The sequence below is a fragment of the Furipterus horrens genome, unplaced genomic scaffold (assembly GCF_987537825.1).
Source record: "Furipterus horrens unplaced genomic scaffold, mFurHor1.1.pri manual_scaffold_6, whole genome shotgun sequence".
Lineage (NCBI taxonomy): Eukaryota > Metazoa > Chordata > Mammalia > Chiroptera > Furipteridae > Furipterus > Furipterus horrens.
In genome coordinates, this window is record NW_028327176.1 from 133,800,433 (window position 1) to 133,823,802 (window position 23,370).

General features: G+C 41.3%; 1 protein-coding gene across 2 annotated transcripts in view; it reads left to right on the forward strand.

Annotated features, from left to right (window-relative positions):
• Positions 1 to 3,364: 3,364 nt before the first annotated feature.
• The window catches only part of LOC150007468 (uncharacterized), a 94,393-nt gene continuing 74,387 nt past the window's right edge, over positions 3,365 to 23,370 (forward strand). For both annotated transcript variants that reach the window (XM_090280552.1, XM_090280551.1), the window contains exons 1-2: positions 3,365 to 3,717; positions 17,110 to 17,205. In XM_090280552.1, coding sequence (XP_090136678.1) covers positions 3,668 to 3,717; positions 17,110 to 17,205 — 146 coding nt within the window. In that variant the 5' untranslated portion in view covers positions 3,365 to 3,667. The remainder of the gene's footprint in view (positions 3,718 to 17,109; positions 17,206 to 23,370) is intronic.

The window sequence follows — 23,370 nt, forward strand, 5'->3', positions numbered from 1 at the left end:
GAACGCCCACACTCTCAATCGCTACATTGTTGACATTCGGCGCTGACGTCACCCGCTCCCCATTCACAATAACTTTACGGGAGCCGGGCAGCGCACCTCCCTGGCTGCTGGGGCGCCGTACGCCCGGCGACTAGCGTAAGCCGCTCCGCGAATGGCGCTCCAGGGGCTGGGGTGGGGGGCAGGGGCGGGGGCGGGCACGCGCGCTCCGCCGGCTCGCGGGAGGGGGCGCGCCTCGCACTGCTGCGGCCGCCGCTCTCCCGGCTTTGTGCGGACGCGCGCCGGCAGAGCCCCGTGCTCCGGGCCCAGCTGACCGCCTAGCCCCGTCCGCCCGGCCCTGGACTCGCAGGCAAGGGCAGGGGTATAGTGGAGTGGGAAGTGTGGTGAGGGCTGCTGGTGTGACACGTAGGAAAGGGGGCAGAGTCCCAGGCACTACACACAGGAAAGGAGCCAGACTTTCAGATCAAGCATTACTGCGTTGTCCCGCGTTTCCCAGGAGGGGGCAAGGCAAGATGCAACACGGACTCCCACAAAGCTGACTATCTGGGGTGGGGGCGGTGCAAAAAACAGTAGCTCTGACCCAGTGTAGATGTTGACGTTTGAATCCTTTTGGAGGGCCTCAGCCTGTCCAATGGAGGAGCCTCTAAGCCCCTACACCAGGGTTTTAGAAGGGGCACAAGCAATTGCGAAGCATAAATGAAAAGCCGGTCTCCCCAGCTTCAGACCCAGCTCCTACTGGGTTCTAGCCTCTTCTGCCTCTCCGGAGGCTGCCAGGGTGTTGCTGCTGCACTTGAAGGCCATCGTGTGGCTGTCCTGTTAGAAGAAAGGTTGATAGTGGTTAAGATTTTATAGAAAGTAATTAGGACTTAGACTGAACGAACATTTGTAATAAAAGAAGATTGTGTTAGTGTAGTGCTGGTGCCTGCAAATTCATCCTTGCCAAGGCCAGGAAATTCTGCCACGTTTCCCTGAACACCTATAACTTGGTCCTCTTGTGTACAGGCAGTATTCCATATTATTAAGTGTGGTGCTGATTTTTAATGAATATTATAAAACTTTGTCTCGCTCTACTGAGAGAAGGATCATAACTAACCTCGCCCGGTAAAATGGGCACTAGCCTATGCCGAGGAAGCAGTGAAGCGTTATCCTGGAAGCCTTGTGGTGTCAGCCAGAGTGTTGGTCTGAACCACCTTCATTTAAAGGCAGGGTTTTAAAAGGCCCCAATTTGATGGTCCGTGTGGAAAGCTGAGCGATGGTGGAAAGGAAGCGGAAGGGCCAAGCTCCTTTATCTAACAGCATTGTAGAGCCTCCACCTGTAGAGCCACACTGGGAGGTTTTTCTTGGCTAGCCTGTCCAGTTTTCAGGTGAGGAAGACTCACGGTCTCCTGACTTTGGGTCTGGTGCCCTTTTGGATGAAACACCCGGCTTCTGAGGTCCCTGTCTGAGTCCCTGTGAGATCAGAGAATGCTGAGCCCCGGTCTGCCCTGGCAAGGGCATTTCTTACAATGCGATGAATGCGACGCTTCTGTATTCCTCATTCTCCTAAGTGTGAGTGTCAATATGGTAACTTTATGGATTTTAATAAGCATCACTACATGCATTTCTCACAAGAGCCAGGCTTGAGAAGATCCCGATGAGGGTCACATAAGTCATTTCTTTTCCAGCAGGCCATAGCCACCTGGCTGTGAGTGGAGGTGGGCGTATCAGTGTTGGGGGTTGGGGGTGGAGATGCTGCTGCAAGTTGGTCTTGCCACCTTGTTTCTGGTCCCAAATGGTTATAACAAAGGCTATATGGTCATTTCAATCCATTTACTTGCCAAAGACTCAAGCCTGAGCTTTTTCTTTGTTTGAACGTCTGAAGTATGAGATGAGACAACAATTAAAGATGAAAAAATCCAAATGCAATTACGATAGATTGTATTATCTAGTCATTTAAGGAGGCTGAATTAGAACTAGTTGACCTTTAAAGACACATCCAGTGCTGCAGTCACGTGCCTCTGTGGCTGAGGGTGTGACAAAATCTTTGCCTTAGAGGAGCTTAAAGTCCAGCAGGGAGTTAGTTATTTCATTTTATTTTCAATAGTTAGAAGTAGGTTATTTAAGTTAAATCATGTAAAAATATATTTAAAATTAAATTAGAATGGTAAATCAAGTACTGGACACTGGTTTAACAGTATGACTGCAGATATGAGGCTGGGGTTGCTCTTAGCATCCTTGTCGAGAATGTTTTCTGACCATTCCCTGGATTTGTGGTGCTCTTCCAGGCACATCAGAAATTTACAATGTGAAGCATATTTAGGTCCTTCCCTCTATGTATATTCATGGCTGTAATTTGAGTAGAGGTCAACTTATTTCCCATGCTGGCAACATTTAACTTTCTCTGATATACTTTTTCTTTCCCTGCATAATTATATGTATATGCTGGTCCAGAACATGGGCTTTATCATAATACATTTCTAAGCAGGAAATGAGTTCCAGGACAATAACTTTGAGTCATAGCTGTGAAGTCAATAAAATATTTCTATAAATCACCTTGATTTTATAAAATAAAATAGGAAATAATTAAAATATCCTGGAAACAAAAAGATGATGAAAGAAGCAAGCAACTCTGGGGTCTTCGGTATCCTTGTTAACCAGCACCCTGTTGCAGTATCTGATGATGGATTTTCTTAGGCAGAACAGCAGGCAGAATTTTAAATGTGGTACCTTGAGTAAGATATAGTGGGGCAAAGTTAATATCCAGTGAGAGAGATCAGGGTGGGATGTTTAGAGGGAGAATGCCAAAGCTAGGAGGAGCCAACATACTGAAGGAAGTTCTATTAGGAAGAAACTAAATTTTACTCATTGGACAAATTCCTCAGAATTATGATTATGGTTTTTTATTTCAAAACCAGATGTTTGAATTGTGCCTAAACACATGGGAGAACTGATGAAATTTGAATAGCTTCAAGTGGTGATTTGTTCAACAGTTGTTCAGCCACCTATTATGTAGCAGGTGCTGTTCTACAAGTGGGATGTAGAATTCTTATTTTAGTGATAAGACTGGGATGAGAAGGGAGACACACAATAAGCCTTTCCTATCTATTTCTGTATCTATCTATATGGTATGTGATCATATACCATACAGAGTATAGAGGGGAAGAGTGCTATTAAAGCAAAATAGGAAAGGAGCTCAAGAGTAATGGGGTGGGACCATTCTTAGCTAGGATGTTTGCATGCCTGATGAGAAGACATGTGAGCAGAGAGATAAATGAAGTGAGGCAGCAAGTTCTGCAGCTACACTGGGGGAAAGCTTTTCAGATATGAAGAAGAACAAGTGCAAAGGCCCTGAGGTAGAGTGACTTGGAATGCTCCAAGGACAGCAAAGAGGCTACTGTGACTAATGGAGAGAAGCAGGAGATGATGCCAGAGGGATATCCAACAGGCTTATAGTTTAAGGGAAAATGGAAGACATTTATAGGGGTTTCTTCAGAGAGAGGACATGACCTGGCCTTGACTCCTAAAAGATCATCATGTTTGCTAAGTGGAAGAGAATATAAGAGTGGAAGCACAGAGACTTCCGGCCAAGATGGAGGCATAGACAGACACACTGTATCTCCCTCCACAACTAAGAAGGAATACAGCTACCTCAAAACTAGAAACAACCAGAAGTTCCAGAGAATCAAGCCGCATGGAAGTCCAACAAACAAAGATATACAGAAGAAGTACTCATCCAGACAGGTAGGAGGGGTGGTACTGGGGCGGAGAGGATGCAGTGTGGTGGTGGCAGAAGCAGCAGCAGCAGCAGGCCAGCGGAAAGCACAGACATTTTATAAAGTCAGGAGGGACACCTGGGGAGCACTCCCTGCTCCTTCCCAGACCACCCAGCTCACAGTCCCAGTGCCAGGGAAAATCAAGCCTCATTGCTTCTGACTGTGCAAACCAGTGGTGGTTGGGGCTGAGGCAGGGACTGCTGGTCTCTTGGCAGAGTCTGCTTGTTTGAAGGGCATCCATGGTCCTAGAGCGTCCACAGAGCCATCCACTCTGGGAACGACAGCCAGGGTAACAGCTAGAGAGGTGCCTGGAAAAGGGGTGATTGCTGGGCAAGAGGCATTGTTCCCTCTCAGACCCCTCCCCCACCTTTAGTGCCACAACATGTGAAACGGGTCACTTGAACTGACGAATCCCTAGGGCTCCCTTCAACGTAGCAGGAGCGATAGCTCTACCTAAGACACAGGAAAACTAACACAGGAGCCTGTCAAGATAAGGAGACAGAGAAGTAGGGCCCAAAAAGGGGGAATGGATTAGGTTTCAGTGGGAGAACTAAGTGATGAGGAGATAGGCAACCTATCAGATGAGGAGATAGACAACCTAACAGACACAGAATTCAAAACTGGTGATAAAGATGCTCACAGGCTTGACAGATATGCTTGAGTATGGCAAACACATATGGGAAGAGGTGAAGGCTATGCTAAATGAAAGGAAGAAAAATCCACACAAAACCAATCATGAAGGGAAGGAAACCAGGGTTCAAATAAATGATTTGGAACATAAGGAAGAAAAAAAAACAGTCAACCAGTACAGAATGAGGAAACAAGAATTGAAAAAGATGAGGAGAGGCTTGGGAACCTCTGGGACAACTTTAAACATGCCATCTGAATCGTGGGGGTCCTAGAAGGAGAAGAGGAATGGCAAGAAATTGAAAACTTTGTGAAAAAATAATGAAGGAAAACTTCCCAAATTTGGCTAAGGAAATAGACATACAAGTCCAGGAAGCACAGAGAGTCCCAGGTGAGCTGGACCCAGAGGGGACCACACCAAGACACATCATGATTAAAATGCCAAGGATGAAAGATAAAGAGAGAATCCTAAAAGCAGCAAGAGAGAAGCAGAGAGTTACCTACAAAGGAGTGCCTGTAAGACTATCAGCTGATTTTTCAAAAGGAACTTTGCAGGCAAGAAGGAACTGGCAAGCAGTATTCAATGTGATGAAAAGCAAGGACCTACAACCAAGATTACTTTATTCAGCAAAACTATCATTTGGAATGGAAGGTCAGATGAAGTGCTTCACAGACAAGGTAAAGCTAAAAGAGTTCATCATCACCAAGCCATTATTATATGAACTATCAAAGGGACTTACTTAAGAAAAAGATCAAAACTATGAACACTAAAATGACAACAAACTCACAACTATCAACAACCGAATCTAAAAAATAAAAACAAAATCCAACTAAGCAAACCAGAATAGGAACAGAATCATAGGTATGTAGGTCATTTGGAGGGTTATGAGCTGGGAGGGGGAAGAGGGAGGGATGGGGAAATGGTACAGGGATTAAGAAGCATAATCAGTTGGTACAAAATAGACAGGGTGAAGCTAAGAATACTATAGGAAAGGGGGAAGCCAAAGAACTTATATGCACGACCCATGGACATGAAGTAAGGGGGGGTGGGATTGCTGGAGGGAAGGAGGGTACTTGGCAGAGGGGAGCAAAGGGGAAAAAATTGGAATTACTGTAACAACATAATCAATGAGATATACTTTTAGAAAAAGAGTGGGAGCACAGAGACTTGGTAGAGGGTATTGAGATAAACTAAGAGAAAGGTGATGGTAATTTGGACTACAATGAAAACTGTAAATGGAATCTAGATATATATTCAAAATAAACCAGACAGAACATTTATTTAACTGTGGGATGTGAGAGACAGAGGATTCGAAGGAAATTACAGATTCTGGCCCAAATAGCTGATGGATGGGGAGATTCTACTTACCAGTGGAAGAAGCTCAGGTGTTTGGATTTGGATATATAGTAAATTCCTGTTGCCCATCAGACATAGAAGTGGAAAAGTTGAGTAGGCAATTAGACATGGGAGTCTGAACTTCAGGAGAGAGGTCCAGACTAGAGATAGAAATCTGTGTCATCAGCATAGAGAATCTGGGAACATGGGTGGGGAAAAGAAGAGATTTGAGGATTGAAATCTGGGGCACTCTAACAGTTAGAGGACAGAAGGTGAAGAAAATGAAGGTCTGGCCGAGGTGACTGAGAAATGGTAATCAGTGAGAGAGATAGGGAGAGGGGAGTATGACATCTGGGGCCAAGTAAAAGAGAATGTTTTGAGAAGCAAGGTGTAATTCGTTGTGTCAATGCTGCTGATGGGTCAAATAAGGTAAGAACAAACATGTCAATGACTTTCAGATTTGTCTTTGACAGAGAGGCGTGGTAGGGACTAAATCTGGCTGGAGTGGGTTTGAAAGAGGAAGAGGAAGAGTAGGCAGTGGGTGTAGAACCACTCTTTAGGGGAGCTTGCTGTGAAAGAGAAAATGGGGAAATGGGTAGAGGGTCCTAGTGAGAAATTAGAGCTCATTAGTGGGAACAGTCCTGTCAAGAGGAAAAACCATTGACATAAAGGGTGGGTGGGGGGATAACTTTTGGAGTAAATTTCTTAAGTCAGAGAGTGGTTCTTATTTAAGAGGTAGGGCCAGTTCATCCCTAGCAACAGGAGGGAAGTCATGGCAGGGATGTGCGGTGGGGGGAGGGAGTGGCTAGATTGTGGTGGTGGGAAATGTGGAGCGTCCTTGTCTGAGTCTGTTTTCTTAGTAGACTAAGAAGGGAGATCAGCAGCTGATAGTGGAGGGAAAGCTGTGGGAGAGAGAAAAGGCATGGAGTAGTGCAGGGTCAAGTAGCAGCAGCACAGAGGAAATTCAAGGGTTAGTACTAAATCCATGGGCATGCCACTGCTGAGGAAAGTGATTTCTCACCGTACAAAATCTCACACAAGTTTTGAGGAAAAAATGGTGTATTCCAAACTAGAGAGCGTTACAATTTTCTAGTGTAACTAGAATCATGGAAAAATTTTACTGCTACCTCTTGTTAAATTGGGCGGGCAACCCTTTTAACTACCTGTCTCTCTTATTTGTTCTATATTATCTCCCCCAAAGACACCCCAGTTCCTAAGAGGGACTTTGGAAATAGCATTTAATAGGAAAGGATGTTCTCACATCACTATCTGGAGTGATATAGCCCAAGACCTGCTTTTACAATAAAGAATAGATGCCATTATGATCTAAAAATTTAAGTGATATAAAAGAAGCTAAGTCTTCAACATGCACCATTGAACATCTGTTGTACTAATGAGGAAGCATTGGAGCCTATCCTCAAAGAACTTTAAAAAATTCTCAATGGTAGTCAAAACTAATATAGTTGAACCTATTGGTAAATGCAATAAATTTATATTTAATTACTTTTATTAATTATTTAATGAATTTCTCATCATTAATAACATTTAAAATTATTTACATAAAAATTATACAGTATTCCCTCACTTATCACGGGTATTACGTTCTAGACCCCCCCATGATAGGTGAAAATCTGCGAAGTAGATTACATTTATTTTAGTATTTATATATATTTTAAGGCTTTATAAACCATTCCCAGTCACTTATTGACCTTTCCCACACTTTTATAAACACTATTTATGTTCTTAAACATATTCTACACTCTTAAACCTACGTAAGTTTAACAACATACATATACAGTACTGCAAAATCTCAGAGTGAAAGATCTGCGATAAATAATTAAATATAATATTTTTAAAAATCCCATGATACAGTGAGGCCGTGATAAGTGAATTGCGATACAGAGAGGGACTACAGTATTTACTGGAATTTATACTAATTAAACAAGAATGCAGAGAAAAAAATTTTTTTGTATATTGGCAAAAAGAAAATGGAAAATGTCTAAATGTCTTACAGTAAAGGATTGCCTAAATAGATGGTCGTCGTCGTCGGCAGCCGTCTGTCTCGAGAGACGATGGTGTAGCTTCTTAAGAGTCTATCTGCACCACCGAGAATGGTTGTGCAGTCCGACTCGGGAGTGACACGGTATCTGTCTCCTCCCGTGTTGAATCGACATCTTGCGATGACGCTGGAGTGTCCTCTCCAGTGAAGCTGAAGCTACAGAGCCTGGGCAGGGTGATATGGAGGGTCTGCTGTTGCCCATGCAGCAGACCCCCCCTCTCTTCGCAGCTGAAGGATCCAAGGGAAAGACGGAGTCAATACAGCTTGGCTTCAGGTGCGCTGCAGGAGTTGCCGGTGTTGACTACAACGTCAAACCGCCTTAGGGACTCCGGCTCCGGATTTTCTGTCGGGGTTTACTCCCCTAGCCTTTCCCCTGAAGAGGTATGCCGCAAGGCAGCGGAGGTTTTTTGGAATCAGAGTTTTCCTTCTCTGATGTGCCCTGACTGGAAGATCGAACCAGCGACACTTAGCTCGCAGGCCGACGCTCAATCCACTGAGCCAAACCAGCCAGGGTTCTAAATAGATGGTGGTTCACATATAAAATTGAATGCCATAGGTTCATCAAAAATGATGTTGAAGAAATATGTGTACCAGTATGTTAATGTTTTATTAGTATATTTTTAAAACAATTTGCAAAACAACATGAATTCATTTGTGGAAAACTGTCTAAGCATGCATAGAAAAAACTCTGGGAGGGTATACACACAGTGTTTAAGTGGTTCTCTCAAGATGAAGAGCTTGTGAGTGGTTCTTCCTTTTGCTTAACTGGTTTTTAAATTTTTTTCTCTAATATAAATGTATTACTTCTGTAATAAAGAAAGCCAATAAAAGTTATAAAATTCAAGACATATGTAATTAAACTCTAATAAGCACTTAAGTGTTGTAGGTGTTAAGAGGGGAAAAAAATTTATGAGGGTTGGAACAGCCAGGAAAGTTTTCACTGCGAAGGTGGAATTTGAGTTGAACGTCAAACTGAGTAGGATTCAGACAGAAGGAAAAGTGGCTGGACAGTCAACGTAAAAGGGTCCCCAGAGGCTGGACTTTGGTCTGACCAAAGCATTCAAGTACTGGAGAGTTGGGCAAGAGTAAGACATTATGATATCAAGAAGAGCAGGTCAGAAGTGGAAGGTATGGGAGCCCCTGCTTGCCGGCCAGCTAGGAACACTGAAGCACTACAGGGAGGAAGGGCCATTGTTATGATGATTCATTTTTTCAAAATACAGGGTTTTCCTTCCCTTTCCCTCTCATTGGTCAAGACCTTGTACCTGTTAGAAAACAACCATTTTCCTGCCTGTCTTCATTTTTTCAGACATTGCTTGAGCACACACAGACTATGTATAAGTACTCTTCTAGCCTCTGGAGACACAACATGCCTGTCAGGGCCTTCACATTCCAGGAGCCTCACAGGGAAGATGGACAGGTAGATAAGTCATCACAGCACACTAAAGGCCTGGATAGTAGGACAAAGGGCACCTGGAAACTTGTCAGCCTGAGAGACTTTGGGATGACTTCCCAGAGGAGGTGACAGCTGAGCTAGATTCTGAAGAATGAGGAGATTTTGTTAGGAGTAGACCTTGGGAGGTCAGTCTAGGCAGAAAAATTAGAGTAGCGAAAGTTCAGGGATTGTAACAGCCAGTAGCAGAAAATGGGACTGGAAAGTCTGACGTTGGCCAGAAACATGAAGATTTAATTTTATCTATAGAGCTTAGTGCTCCTTGAACTTTTCCAGGGAAGTGCTCAAAATGGCAGAGAAGATAGAATGCCGAACAACTAGGAATCCAGAACATGGCTCCACATTGCCTTCTCTAAGCACAGAAGTCTTTGAATTCTCCTGTTACATGTTAAAAATGCAACTGAACTTCTGTTGTCCTCTGTAATGTATATGAGTTGATTTTACTGCAATGTCTTTTTTGATAATCTGTGACCATCAGGATTAAAAATTCCTCACTTATACTCAAAATCTTTAATTAAAATTGATGCACTGCAGGGAAATACTTTGAATTTATCTTGTATAGTCACAGTGCCCCAGAGACACTGGAAGACACTGGAAAGCATTGCTGAATGTTTGTCTTTCTTTTTTTTTCATAAATTATAGTGACAGTGAGTTATCAGCTTTGTTCAGCAAATTGGCAAAATTTTATTTATTTTTTAAATTCCCATCCTGATATATCCTCTCCCCTTTAGCAACCAACCATTACTTTGATTTCTATGTCTATGGATCTGTTTCCATTTTGTTTGTTCATTTATTTTGTTTTGTTTTTGTTTTTTTTTAGATTCCACATGTAAGTGGTATTTCTTTTTCTCTGTCTGATGTACCTTACTTAGCAGAGTACCATCTAGGTCCATTCATGTTGTTACAAATGGCAAGATTTTGTTCTCTTTTATTCTGTTGTATATATACCACATCTTCTTTATCTATTAATCTGTTGATGAACATCTAGGTTGCTTCCATATATTGGCAATTACTAGTAATGTTGCAATGGACATAATATGCAGGTATCTTTGCAAACTGGTGTTTTTGTTTTGTTTTGGTTTCAGTTGAATACCCAGAAGTGGAATTGCTGGATTGTATGGAAGCTCTATTTTTAGTTTCTGAGGAGTCTCCATACTGTTTTCCATAGTGGCTGTAATAATTTACATTCCCACCAACAGTTCACAAGAGTTCCCTTTTCTCCACATCCTCACCAACACTTGTTATTTGTTGATTTATTGATGACAGCCATTCTGACATGTGTCTCCTTGTGGTTTTCATTTGCATTTCCCTGAAGATTAGTGATGTTGAGCATCTTTTTGCATCTGTTGGCCAGCTGTATGTCCTCTTGGGAGAGATGTCTATTCAGGTCCTCTGCTTATTTTTTAAATTGGATTGGAGGTTTTTTTGTTTGTTTTTGGCATTAAATTGTATGAGCTATTTATATATTTTGGGTATTAACCATTTATCAGATGTATCATTTACAAATATTTTCTCCCATTCCATTGGTTGTCTTTTTGTTTTTGTTGGTGGTTTCCTTCATTGTACAAAAACTGTGAACATGGATGCAAAAATTCTCAACAAAATATTAGCAAACCAACTTCAACATCACATTAAAAGCATTATACACCATGACCAAATGGGATTCACTCAGGGATGCAAGAATGGTTCAATATTCATAAATCAGTGGATGTGACATATAACATTAACAAACTGAAGGATAAAAACCATATGATCATCTCAATAGATGCGGACAAAGCATTTGACTAAATTCAACATCCTTTTATGATAAAAACTCTCACCTAAGTGAGTATACGAGGAACATATCTCAACATAATAAAGACCATATATAACAAACCTGCAGCTGAATGGTGAAAAGCTGAAAGCCTTTTATCTAAGATCAGGTAGAAGACAAGGATGCCCATTATCACTACTTCTATTCAACATATTATTGAAAGTTCTAAGCCAAAGCAATAAGACAAGAGAAAGAAAAGGCCTCCAAAATGCTGCTTTAGGTCAAGTAAATGAGAACGGAGTCTTGGCCTTGAGATACAGAAATGCATGCAGAAGCCAGTGATGAACTTAATGAGAGAAGTTTGGCTGGAGGAGTGGGTCCAAACACTTGATTGGAGTGGGTTCATGAGAGAACAGGAGAGAACAAAGGCAGCAAATACAGAAAACTACATCAAGAAGTGTTCCGTAAAAAGGGAGGCATGGCAGAGATAGGGTTAAGAAGGCATTTTTAAAAGGTAAGAGTCAACTACATTATGTTTTTACATATTGATGGAATAAGTCTGTAGAGTGGGAGATTGATCACGTAGGAAAGAGGTGAAAGAATTGTTAGAAAAGGCCTTGGTGTGAGGGAGCGGTCGGCACAGTGTAGCTGGGAGGGTTGATGTGATGTTGAGAGACCTAGGGCTATGCTTTGGTTTCTACATGCTTTTTGCAAATGAAATAAAATTTTTGGTGAACATACTTATATTTTAAATATAATGACAGTGATGGCTGAGATACTCACTTTGGGATGAAAGGTTCTCTTTAAACTCTGGGAAGTCCTATGCTGCTGCTGCTGTAACTATGGAAAGACATGGTATACTAATATTCTAAGAAAGTCTGACAACTTTTCTCCAAATAAATCTTTCTGACACTGCTATTAAAACCATCCAAATTGGAAAAGAAGAAGTAAAACTCATTATTTGTAGATAATATGATACTGTATCTAGAAAACCCTGAAGACTCCACCAAAAAACTGTTAGAACTAATAACTGACCTCAGTAAAGTTTCAGGACACAGGATCAATGTTCATAAATCTGTTGCATTTCTGTACACCAACAACAAATGACCTGAAAAAAATTCGGACAGCAATCCCGTTTATAATGGCATCAAAAAGTATAAGATTAGATTTACACCTAAGCAGACTTCCGGCCAAGATGGAGGCATAGGTAGACACACTTTGCCACCCACCACAGCAATAAGAAATACAACTACCCCAAAACTAAAAACAACCAGAACTACCAGAAAATTGAACTGCATGGAAGTCCAACAAACAAAGATATAAAAAAGCAATACTTATCCAGACAGGTAGGAGGGGCAGAGAAGGGGGGGAGAGGATGCGGTGTGGCAGCAGTGGTGGTGGTGGCAGCAGCTGCGGTAGCAGCAAGGCAGTGGCTGTGGCCGGCCAGAGGAAAGTGCAGTCACACATTATAAAAGTTAGGAGGGACACCTGGGGAGTGCTCCCAGCTCCAGACCAGACCACACAATTCACAGTTTCAGCACCAAAGAAAACAAAGCCTCATTGCCTCTGACTGTGCAAACCACTGAGGGTTGGGAAGGGAGGAAGAAACTGCCAGTCTCTCAGTAGAGGCCATTTGTTTAGAAGTGCCCATGGTCCTAGAATGTCTGCAAACCCACCCACTCTGGGAATGCAGCCAGGGTAACAGCTAGAGGGGCGCCAGTCCCATATGGGAAGTGGGAGAAGTGCCTGGAAAAGGGGTGAGTGCTGAGCAACTGACATGATTTCCTCTCAGACCCCTCCCCCACATACAGCATCACAGCATGGGGAAATGGGTCACCCCGTACTGATGAACACCTAAGGCTCCACTCCTTACAATGTAACAGGTGCGACAGCTCTACCTAAGACACAGAGTCAAACACAGGAGGCTGTCAAGTTGAGGAGACAGAAAACTATGGCCCAAAAGAGGGAGAAGATCAAAGTTCCAGTGGGAGAACTAAGCGACGAGGAGATAGCCAACCTAACAGATGCATAATTCAAAACACTGGTGATAAAGATGCTCACAGACTTGACAGACATGCTTGAGTATGGCAATCACATAAGGGAAGAAACGAAGGCTAAGCTAAATGAAACAAAGGAAAATCCACACAAAAACAATGGTGAAGGGAAGGAAGCTGGGGTTTGAAACAACGATTTGGAATGTAAGGAAGAAATAAACAGTCAACCAGTACAGAATGAAGAAACAAGAATTGAAAAAAATGAGGAGAGGCTTAGGGACCTCTAGGACAACTTTAAATGTGTCAATATCCAAATCATAGGGGTGCCAGAAGGAGAAGAGGAAGAGCAAGGAATTGAAAACTTATGTGAGAAAATAATGAAGGAAAACTTTCCTAATTTAGCAGAGGAAATAGACATACAAGTCCAGGAACCACAGAGAGTCCTAAACAAGCTAGATCCAAAGAGGCCCACACCAAGACACATCATAATTAAAAGGCCAAAGGTTAAAGATAAAGAGAGAATCTTAAAAGCAGCAAGAGAAGAGAGTTAACTACAAGGGGGTTCCTATAAGACTATCAGCTGATTTCTCAAAAGAAACTTTGGAGGCAAGAAGGGACTGGTAAGAAGTATTCAAAGTGATAAAAAGCAAGGACCTACAACCAAGATACTCTATCCAGCAAAGCTATCATTTAGAATGGAAGGGCAGATGAAGTGCTTCACAGACAAGGTAAAGCTAAAGGAATTCATTATCACCAAGCCATTATTATAGGAAATGTTAAAGGGCCTTATTTAAGAAAAAGAAGATCAAAACTATGAATATTAAAATGACAATAAACTCACAACTATCAACAACTGAATCTAAAAAATAAAAAACAAAAACAAACTAAGCAAACAACCAGAATAGGAACAGAATCATAGGTATGGGGATCATTTGGAGGATTATCAGCTAGGAGGGGGATGGGGGAGAAATGAGGAAATGGTGCAGGGTTTAAGAAGCATAATTGGTAGGTACAAAATAGACAGAGGGATGTTAAGAATAATATAGGAAATGGAAAAGCCAAAGAACATACAGGCACGACCCATGGACATGAACATTATAATGGAGGTCAGACTGCTGGAGGAAAGGGGGGTACTGGGCAGAGGGGAGCAAAGGGGAAAAAATTGGAACAACTGTAAGTATAATCAATAAAATATAATTTTTAAAAAAGTATGAAATACCTAGGAATAAATTTAAACAAATAGGTGAAAGACCTTGTACCCTGAAAACTGTAAAACACTGAAGAAAGGAATTGAACTAAAATACAAATAGCATTCTTTTCAGAATAGAACAACCTAATTCTAAAATTTATAGAAAACTACCAAAGACCTCTAATGGTCAAAGAAATCTTGAGAAAGGACAAAGTGGGAGGTGTCATGGTCCCTGATATTAAACTATACTACAAAGGTACAATAATCAAAACAGAATGAATCTGACATATAAACAGATACATGGTTCAATGGAATACAGTAGAGAGCTGAGAAATAGATCCTCACTATATGGTCAATTAATCTGCGACAGGCAGTAAAGTTATACGATGCAGTAAATAAGAGGTGTTGGCAAAACTGGACAGATAAATGCAAACAAATGAAATTGGGTGACTTTCTTACACCATATACAAAAAATAAACTCAGAATAAAGAATTAAATGTTGGACCTGGACTATAAAACTTCTTGAAGAAAACAGGCAGCAAGTTCTTCAAGATCATTTCAGCAATACCTTTTTAGATGTATCTCCTGGAGCAAGGGAGAGAAAAGAAAGAAGTAAACAAATGGCACTACATCAAACTAAAGAGGTTTTGGATGGCTTTTACTGACTAATTTCCAGTTGTCAAAGAGGCATAAACAGATTTGGTTTTAGAAGGACATGGTATTAGCTATAGAAAGGGGCTTGAAAAGGCTGGAGAGGATATTAGAAATCCAGGGATAAGAGCCCAAACCAAGGCAGTGAGTGGAGCAGGGACTGAGAGGAGGAAGGTCGTCGTCGTCGGCGGTGGCAGCCGTCCGTCTCGAGAGACGATGGTGTAGCGTCTTAAGAGTCTATCTGCACCGCCGAGAATGGCTGTGCAGTCCGACTCGGGAGTGACACGGTCTCTGTCTCCTCCCGTGTTGAATCGACATCTTGCGATGACGCTGGAGTGTCCTCTCCAGTGAAACTGAAGCTACAGAGCCTGGGCAGGGTGATATGGAGGGTCTGCTGTTGCCCATGCAGCAGACCCCCCCTCTCTTCGCAGCTGAAGGGTCCAAGGGAAAGACGGAGTCAATACAGCTTGGTTTCAGGTGCGCCGCAGGAGTTGCCGGTGTTGACTACAACGTCGAACCGCCTTAGGGACTCCGGCTCCGGATTTTCTGTCGGGGTTTACTCCCTTAGCCTTTCCCCTGAAGAGGTATGCCGCAAGGCAGCGGAGGTTTTTTGGAGTCAGAGTTTTCCTTCTCTGATGTGCCCTGACTGGAAGATCGAACCAGCGACACTTAGCTCGCAGGCCGACGCTCAATCCACTGAGCCAAACCAGCCAAGGGCCAGAGGAGGAAGGTAGATTGTAAGATAGTCAGGGTGTAGGGTGTAGGAGTATTTTGCATGTGGTAGGTGAGAGAGAGAAGGGAACAACCAGAGGGAAGAAGCAACCCTGGGACACAGGAGGAAACCAAAATCTCTCTGGGAAGGGGTGAGGTGAAAAGGAAGGAGAACCAAGGCTGGGACTTTGGGAAACACCTGTGTTGGGGATGGGTGTGGGTAAAGGAAGAGGAGTTCCTTAAGATGGGATTGGACCATTCAGGAGGGGAGATGGTCTGTAGACTGGCAAGTCAAGGAGAGCAAGGGAGGGGGACTGGAAACAGCATTTCATTTTCAGGAAAGTTCTGGTGGGACTTCTGGAAATTCTAGACCCACTGCAGGGAACAGGGTTGGAGAATGAATGGCCAAAGTGGATTCATTGAGGGATGGAGAGAGGTGGGGAGGTAGGAATGTGAGTGGAGGAAGAGGCTGGAGACAAGGGAATGGAGCACATAACAGGAGCACTGGCTGTGGAGGAGGAAACAGTGAGAATCCGAAACTCCAGATGGGGTAGCTGTGGGTGAGCTGGAGAAAGGCTGACATTTTGTGTGTTTTTTGAAAATTCAACATAATTTGGGGAACAGAGGGAAGATAATCTAGATCTCTATTCTGAAAAATGGAACTTGAAAACTAGATTATAGGAAAATCAAAGCTAGGATGTTACTAATTTTTTGAAGCTCAGGAATGAGAGTTAGGGATGAGAAGTGAGGAATTTGGCATTGAGAGCTAGATTTTTTTCACCTGAGAAACAGGGAAGGAGGTGAACAAAATAATAATAGTAGAAGTCATAGTCATAGTCATAGTAGTAACAGTAACAATATTGCTTTCCTTTTCCCTTTAAAAATGTAACTCAATCTTCCCTTTCCCCCTCAGAGTTTATTGTGATGTGTTGCTTTTTAAAAAATAAGTAAATAAAATTTAAATGTCTACCATGTCATTCTGCCCACTTCAAAAAAATGTTTTAGTTAATAAACTGATTATGTTCAGTTATCATTACTTTGCTTAAGAAACTTCAAAAAGTTTGGCTGTAGACAGAAGTAATATGACCATTTTTAAATTACTGTGAAAGATAGCCTTGATGATTTTATTCTAATAAAAATGTACTTGAAATTAATTTTTTTTCTCAACCCAGCTTCTGATTTATTGAGGGGCAACGAGTTGACTTCACTAATCCTACAACCATTTCCCCAAAGAATATACAAGACTATGCTTACAGTTTCTAATTATTAAAAAAAAAAAAGAAAGAAAACAAACCTGTTTACATGATACAGTTACACAAAGGCATCCAACCTGAACGCTGCTAACAGCTATGGGTTGGTCAGCACAGCTGTCCTGTCCCCACCTGTGCTCCTCCAGCACAGCACCTGTGTGAGGGACAGAGGTCTGGGCCTCCTCTGTCTCTCCATTTTCCCAAGATGCTTCCTACGTAAATCTCCCACACTACCACACACTGAGGAGCTTGCTTCACTGCATTTCAGGAGGTAGGTGCTTGTGGAAACCCAGAGATTCATGCCCAGACTTGAATGTGACCTTTGCTGATTTTGCAGATGTATGAAGACATCGAGGCACATGGTGTTTGTTCCCATTTTCACTTCAGCACCTTCTGGATTTACAGCTTTTGCCCAGGTCTGTCGTCACTGCAGGTAAGATCCTGCTGGTAAGTTTCCTTCATCCTTAATTTTCTGAATCTGGAAAGGGCTGTGTCTCAGGATTGGTGCTGGGCCATGATCCAGAGAAGGGACCTGTATTCCCAGATCCGGTGACCAGTTCTTGCTAACCAAAGCAGATGCCAAACCAGAATGCTTATTTATGAGTTTATAATAAGCACACGTGGGTTATTTGTAGGATAGCCTCTTCACTCTGAGGGAGCTACAGGATCACTAAAAATTCTTTTCTCTCACACTTTCCTTTTTCAAATTCAGTGATAGACAAAATGTTTGTTTTCACTTCTGGTCTCACCTCTGTTACCTACCATCTAACCTGTGAGTTCATTTTAATCATGCAATACTTTTGAAAAATAACTTATCATGAAATAATTTCAAACTTTTGGAAAAGTTGCAAGAGTAATATACAGAACTCTCATATTGCCTTCACACAGATATCCCAATTATTAATATTTTAACACATTTGTATCCTCTCTTACATATAAATATATCCATGTATTTCTCCATATGGAGATATCTATATATCTATATATAGATATATATACACTCATTATTATTATTCTTTTGTGAATGTATAAATCAAGTTTACAACATGATGCCCATCAATCCCTAAATGCATCAGAGCATATTTTCAAGAGGCAACGACTCTGTTCTACATGACCACAATGCAATGTGCCAATCAGGAAGTTAGCACTGATGTAACACCGTCACCCAATCCAGAGCTCCTATTCAAATTTCACCAACAATATCTCTTTTTCCTTTCTAGTCCAAGATTCAATTCAGGATCACGGGTTACAGTATTTAGTTGTCATATCTCTTTAGTCTCCTTCCATCTGGACTGGTTCCCTGCTGCTGTCTTCTCAGCCCCCCCACCCCAGCACTGCCTCCAGGGGAAGGGGAAGAGGAAGCATGACAATACCTCTTTTGACTGTTACTTGATTCAAAGTATTGGTACTAAATTTATTAAGCTGTTTATTTAAGATTTGTGCAATCTTTATAAGTTATGTCTCAAAAAAAAAAAAAAGACAACCAGATGAAAACAAGCGTTTGGACCTAGTTGCTAATTAATGAAACTTCCCAAGTGAATTAAAATTCCCTCACTTCACAGGACTTTGCAAATCCTGTCCTCTTGGCTTGCCTCTTTTCTTCCCCAGAAACCTCCTGCTCATCTTGCTCTTGGCTTAATGAAGTTTCCTCCCCAATCCCCAGGTCAGATTCACTTTATATGTACTTTGGACCTGAATCTTTTGCAGCATTCATTACAATTATGTTCCACTCTTTTTAAAATAAGCCTCACTTGAGGCTATGTTTATTGATTTTAGAGAGAGAGGAAGGGAGGGAGAGAGATGGGGGTGGGGTGGGAGGAGAGAGAGAGAGAATCAGAGAGAGAGAGGAGAATGAGGAGAGAGACAGAGACAGAGAGACTTCAATCGATTGCCTCCCATACACACTCTGACCAGGGATGGAACCCAAACCTTGTATGTGTCCCGACCGGAATAGAGCCCGAAACCCTTTGGTTTCAGGGGATGACGTTCAGCCAGATGAGCCACCTGGCCAGGGCTCCACTCTTCTTTTTAAATTTATTTTTTAACTTGTGGTAAAATGCACATACCACAAAATGTACCATCTTAACTCTTTTTAAGTGTGCAGTTTAGTAGCTTTAAGTACATTCACAATGTTGTGCAAACATCGCCATCACCCATCTCTCGAAATCTTTTCATCTCGTGAAATGGAAACTTTATCCCCATTAAAAAGCAACTCCTTTTCTCCTCCTCTCAGCACCTAGCTATCCTCTTCTACTTTCTCTATGAATTTGACTACACTGGGTACCAGTTTTTCCATATCGTCACTGATACTTGTTATTTTTGTGTGTTTTTTTTTTTTTATAGTAGCCATCCTGATGAGAGTGAGGTAATATTACATTGTGGTTTTGATTTGCATTTGGTGTTGAGCACTTTTTCATGTGCTTGCTGGCCATTTGTATGTCTTGTTTACAGAAATATCTATTCAAGTCCTTAACACATTTTTTGATCAGTTTATCCTTTTTCTTTTTCTTTTTTTTTTTTTTTTTGAGTTGTAAGTGTTCTTTATATATTCTGGATAATAACCCCTTATTAGATATATAATTTGCAAACATTGTCTTTCATTCCATAGGTTACTTTTTGACTCTGTTGATTATGTTCCTTGATACACAGAAGTTTTACATTTTTATTTAGTCCAATTTATCTATTCTCATTTTTGATGCCCTTGCTTCTGATATCATATTCAAGAAATCACTGCCAAATCCATTGTCAAGGAGCTCCCCCCTCAATGTTTCTTCTAAGAGTTTTATAATTTTAGCTCTTATGTTTAGGTCTTTGAACATTTTAAATTAATTTTTGTATGTGGTGTAAGGTAAGGGTTCAACTTAATTCTTTTGCATGTGGATATCCAGTTTTTCCAACACTGTTTGTTAAAAAGACTGTCCTTTTCACATTGAATGATGTTTGTACCCTTGTCAAAATTCATCTGACCATATATGTGAGAGTTTATTTCTGGGCTCTCTATTTTATCCCATTGGTTTACATATCTGTTTTTATGACAGTACAACATTATTATGATTACTGTGGCTTATAATAAAATTTGAAATCAAGAAGCGTGAGACTTTCAACTTTATTTTTCTTTTTCAAAATTGTTTTGGCTCTTCAGGGTCCCTTGAGAGCACATGTAAATTTTAGGATAGACTTTTCTACTTCAGCAAAAAATACCTTTGAGATTTTGATATGAATTGCATTAAATCTGTAGATCATTTTGGGTAGCATTAACATCTTAACAATATTAGGTCTTCCAGTCCATGAACACAGGATGTCTTTCCATTTATTTATGCCTTCTTTAATTTCTTTCAGCCATGCCTTGTAGTTGTCTCATATACAAGTCTTTGCCTTCTTGTTTAAGTTTATTCTTATGTATTTTATTCTTTTGATGATAATTTTTAGATTGTTCATTTCTTCCCCCCTTTTCTGAGTGGAAAAATTTGTTCAATTTTTATCTCTTTATTTGAGGTGTAAGCTTTGGGAGTGTAGAAACAGTGTCTGGTTTAGGTCACAGCTGCACTCTACATTCTTTTTATAGCAGTAGTCACCAAATACATGTTCAATAAAAACTTGTTAATATTTTCTAACAGTGTCAGGCTGGCTTAGTAGATACACTGTCTTTTCTTGTATGTGAATGAAGATTTTTCCCTGAATATCTTTTCAGTCCTCCTCCCTTAAAAAAATTATTTAGTGCTTATCATACACTAAGTGTCTTTGTGTGTGTTACTTTGTCTCATAGAGTCATAATATACCCCATTGAAACTTTGAGTTCTGGATCCCAACTTTACAAGTTTAAATGTGATTCTGCCAATTGCAATCTATGTGACTTTGGACAAGCTACTTCTCTCTGCACCTCAGGTTCCTATATAATATGAGATTCCTAATAGGCATACCCCTTTGGTTTATCCTGAGGGTTAATTAAGATATTGTATGCCAGTTTATCAGGAATATATACCAATTCTATATTTTTATGTACCTGATGAGATGCCCTTAAAATACAAAAGCAAAACTTTCAAATAAATTAAAATAGAGTAAATAAATAAATAAAATCAACACATGATTTAAGTGTAATTTGTATTAGTTCGATTAAAATGTTACAAATTATAAATTCAAAATTATCACATTAGAATTTATGACAAGAGGACCGAACATTTGTAACTGAAAACCTTGATACATTCTGTCAATAGCACATAAAATTCCTTCATATATGAAGTCTAATTGAATTACATTAATGAAACATTTAATTGCACAATTAAAAAAGAAAAAAAGAAAAATTGTATGTCAGTTGCTTAGCACATAGTGAGTGTTAAGCAATTCTTATCTTAACTATAACTGTTGGGCAGAGGTTTAACGAGGATAAGCTGCCCATGATCCCTTAGAGGGTCCCTAAGTACTTAAGCCCTGCTCTAAAGTGCCTCCTCTGTAAATTCTTTCCTATAGCTGAGACCAGACAGTGAGGAACCCACAAGACCCTCAGGGATAAAAAGTTTGAAGAGTTTGAAAGAAATGGAACCTCCCAGGATGCCAGATCCAGACTGTTCAGAGATGGTCCTTTCATTGTTCAGAAATACTCTTGGAACCCTTGAGAAGACTTGGGGGGTCCTGAGGGGGAATCTGACTCCAAAGGCTAAAAGTCTTAACTCAGTAGATCCAACTCTGTCTCTAGATCTCCAGTGTAGACAGCCAGATAGCCAGCATGGTCCAGGTGCACCCATCACAGAGTAGGGTGGGTATCAGGGGAGATTGGGGAACTTTGTTCCAGGCTAGAAGAGGAGTCTGGCTCACCCTCCCTCTAAACACAGATGTTGCTGTCAGCGCAGGCACACTGCCCTCATCTTTGCCCTGTTTCCAGTGATTCCAGGACATCAGAGAAATTGAAGTGGTCTCGAGTGTCAGAAAAGGCCAGGATCCTAGTTCCATACCTCCAAGTTCAGAGGAAACAATGACCACTATAATGGTCATATGCGCAGTGGGGTCACATAATCTTAATGGCTAACATTTGTTGAGCGCTCACCGTTTAAGTGCTTTACCTGCAGTATCTTATTTTATCCTTGGGTGACCAACTCATCCTTGTTTGCCTGGGACTTTTCCAGTTTTAGTTTGGAAAGTCCAGCATCCAGGCAAATGAGGAGGGTTAGTCACCTGTTTTATCTTCACAACCATGTTGGGAAGTAGGAAATTTGGTACAGAGGAGTGGAGTGCTTTCCTGAAGACACACGCTCAGCAAGCATCAGAGGCAGGATTTGAACTCATGAAGTCTGGCTCCAGGACCTATGCTCCTTTTCAATAGGCAATGCTGCCCAAAACAGTAAAAGTAGCCTCTGCCAGTAAATGCTTGGGTTTGGTCCAGATACCAAATGGAGGACAAATAGTATTTATGGCTGTGGCAGAAATAGTACATTGTGCAATATAAAATTTCTCAAAATTAAAAATGGAAATTTTTACTTTATTGCTGACAAAATGCCAAAGATTGCTTTCTAGACTCAAGGGCTCTCAGGTTTGGTGTTTTCCTTTATTCTAATTTTGGTTGTGCCTTTTATTTTGGTGGGAGTGGAAAACAGGAATCAGATTGGCCTTGTGGTGGGTAGCTTTAAAATGGGAGGCTCAGGGGGAGTTTCCGTCTCTCTTCGAAGGGCTCTGTCTCCCTGCCAGACTCTGTCATCCCTGGGCAATATCACCCACTTAGCTGACACTTTATCTGCTAGTCTTCTTTCGCTTCTTTGCTTCTCCTTTTTTCACTGAGTTTTTGCATCCTTTTCTCCTCTTCCACTCCCAGGAGCACTACCTTGGGAGTGCTGCATACAATCCATAGCAACTGGGTATAAGTACTTGGTGATCAGCCCAGATCCCTGCACTTATGAGGCTGGGGGTGGCCTGTGCAGCTAACACAAGCTGTGGTAGCATCAGGACCTGTGTTCTAATCTCTGCTCTGCAACTTCCTATACACATCATTTAACTTTGATGAACTCAGATTCCTCATCGATAAAACTACTATTACAACTCTACTTTTGTAGTCATAAAAGAGTCAAGGAGACAATGTGACAGCAACCATCAAAGCATCTTGGGCATTTTTTGGTGCTGGATTAAATATACTTTTCTCAGCTCTAGAACTGACTGAAACTTAAACCAGACCAGAGGTGAGCAGTCTGGTGCATGCCCCCTGAAGAAGAGTGTGAACCAGTTACCAAGACCGGCCCAAGGATGTGGAGGGAGGGATCACAGGACAAGAAAGGGACAAAAGCACCAGTCACAGGTGCAACACTTACCAACAACTTGGCGATTTGCTGGCGGTCAAAGAAATGATGGATATTTTAATTTTTTTGTTTAATTAGATTTTTTCAGTTGCAAAGAGTGGAGAAACTATTCAAGGCATTGAAAGAAGGGGTAGGGAAAGTTATTGTAAGAGACATATGGACTCACTTTGAAACTGGAGTTTCAAAGCTGTCAGTAGTCTTAGAATCAGATTCTCAAGGGCTGTGTGGTCTCTGCTTTTCTCTGAGTGTCTCTGCTGCATGTTCCAGCTGCCCCTTTAGTCCCATCAGCTGGAATACTGGGATAAATTTCCTTGAGT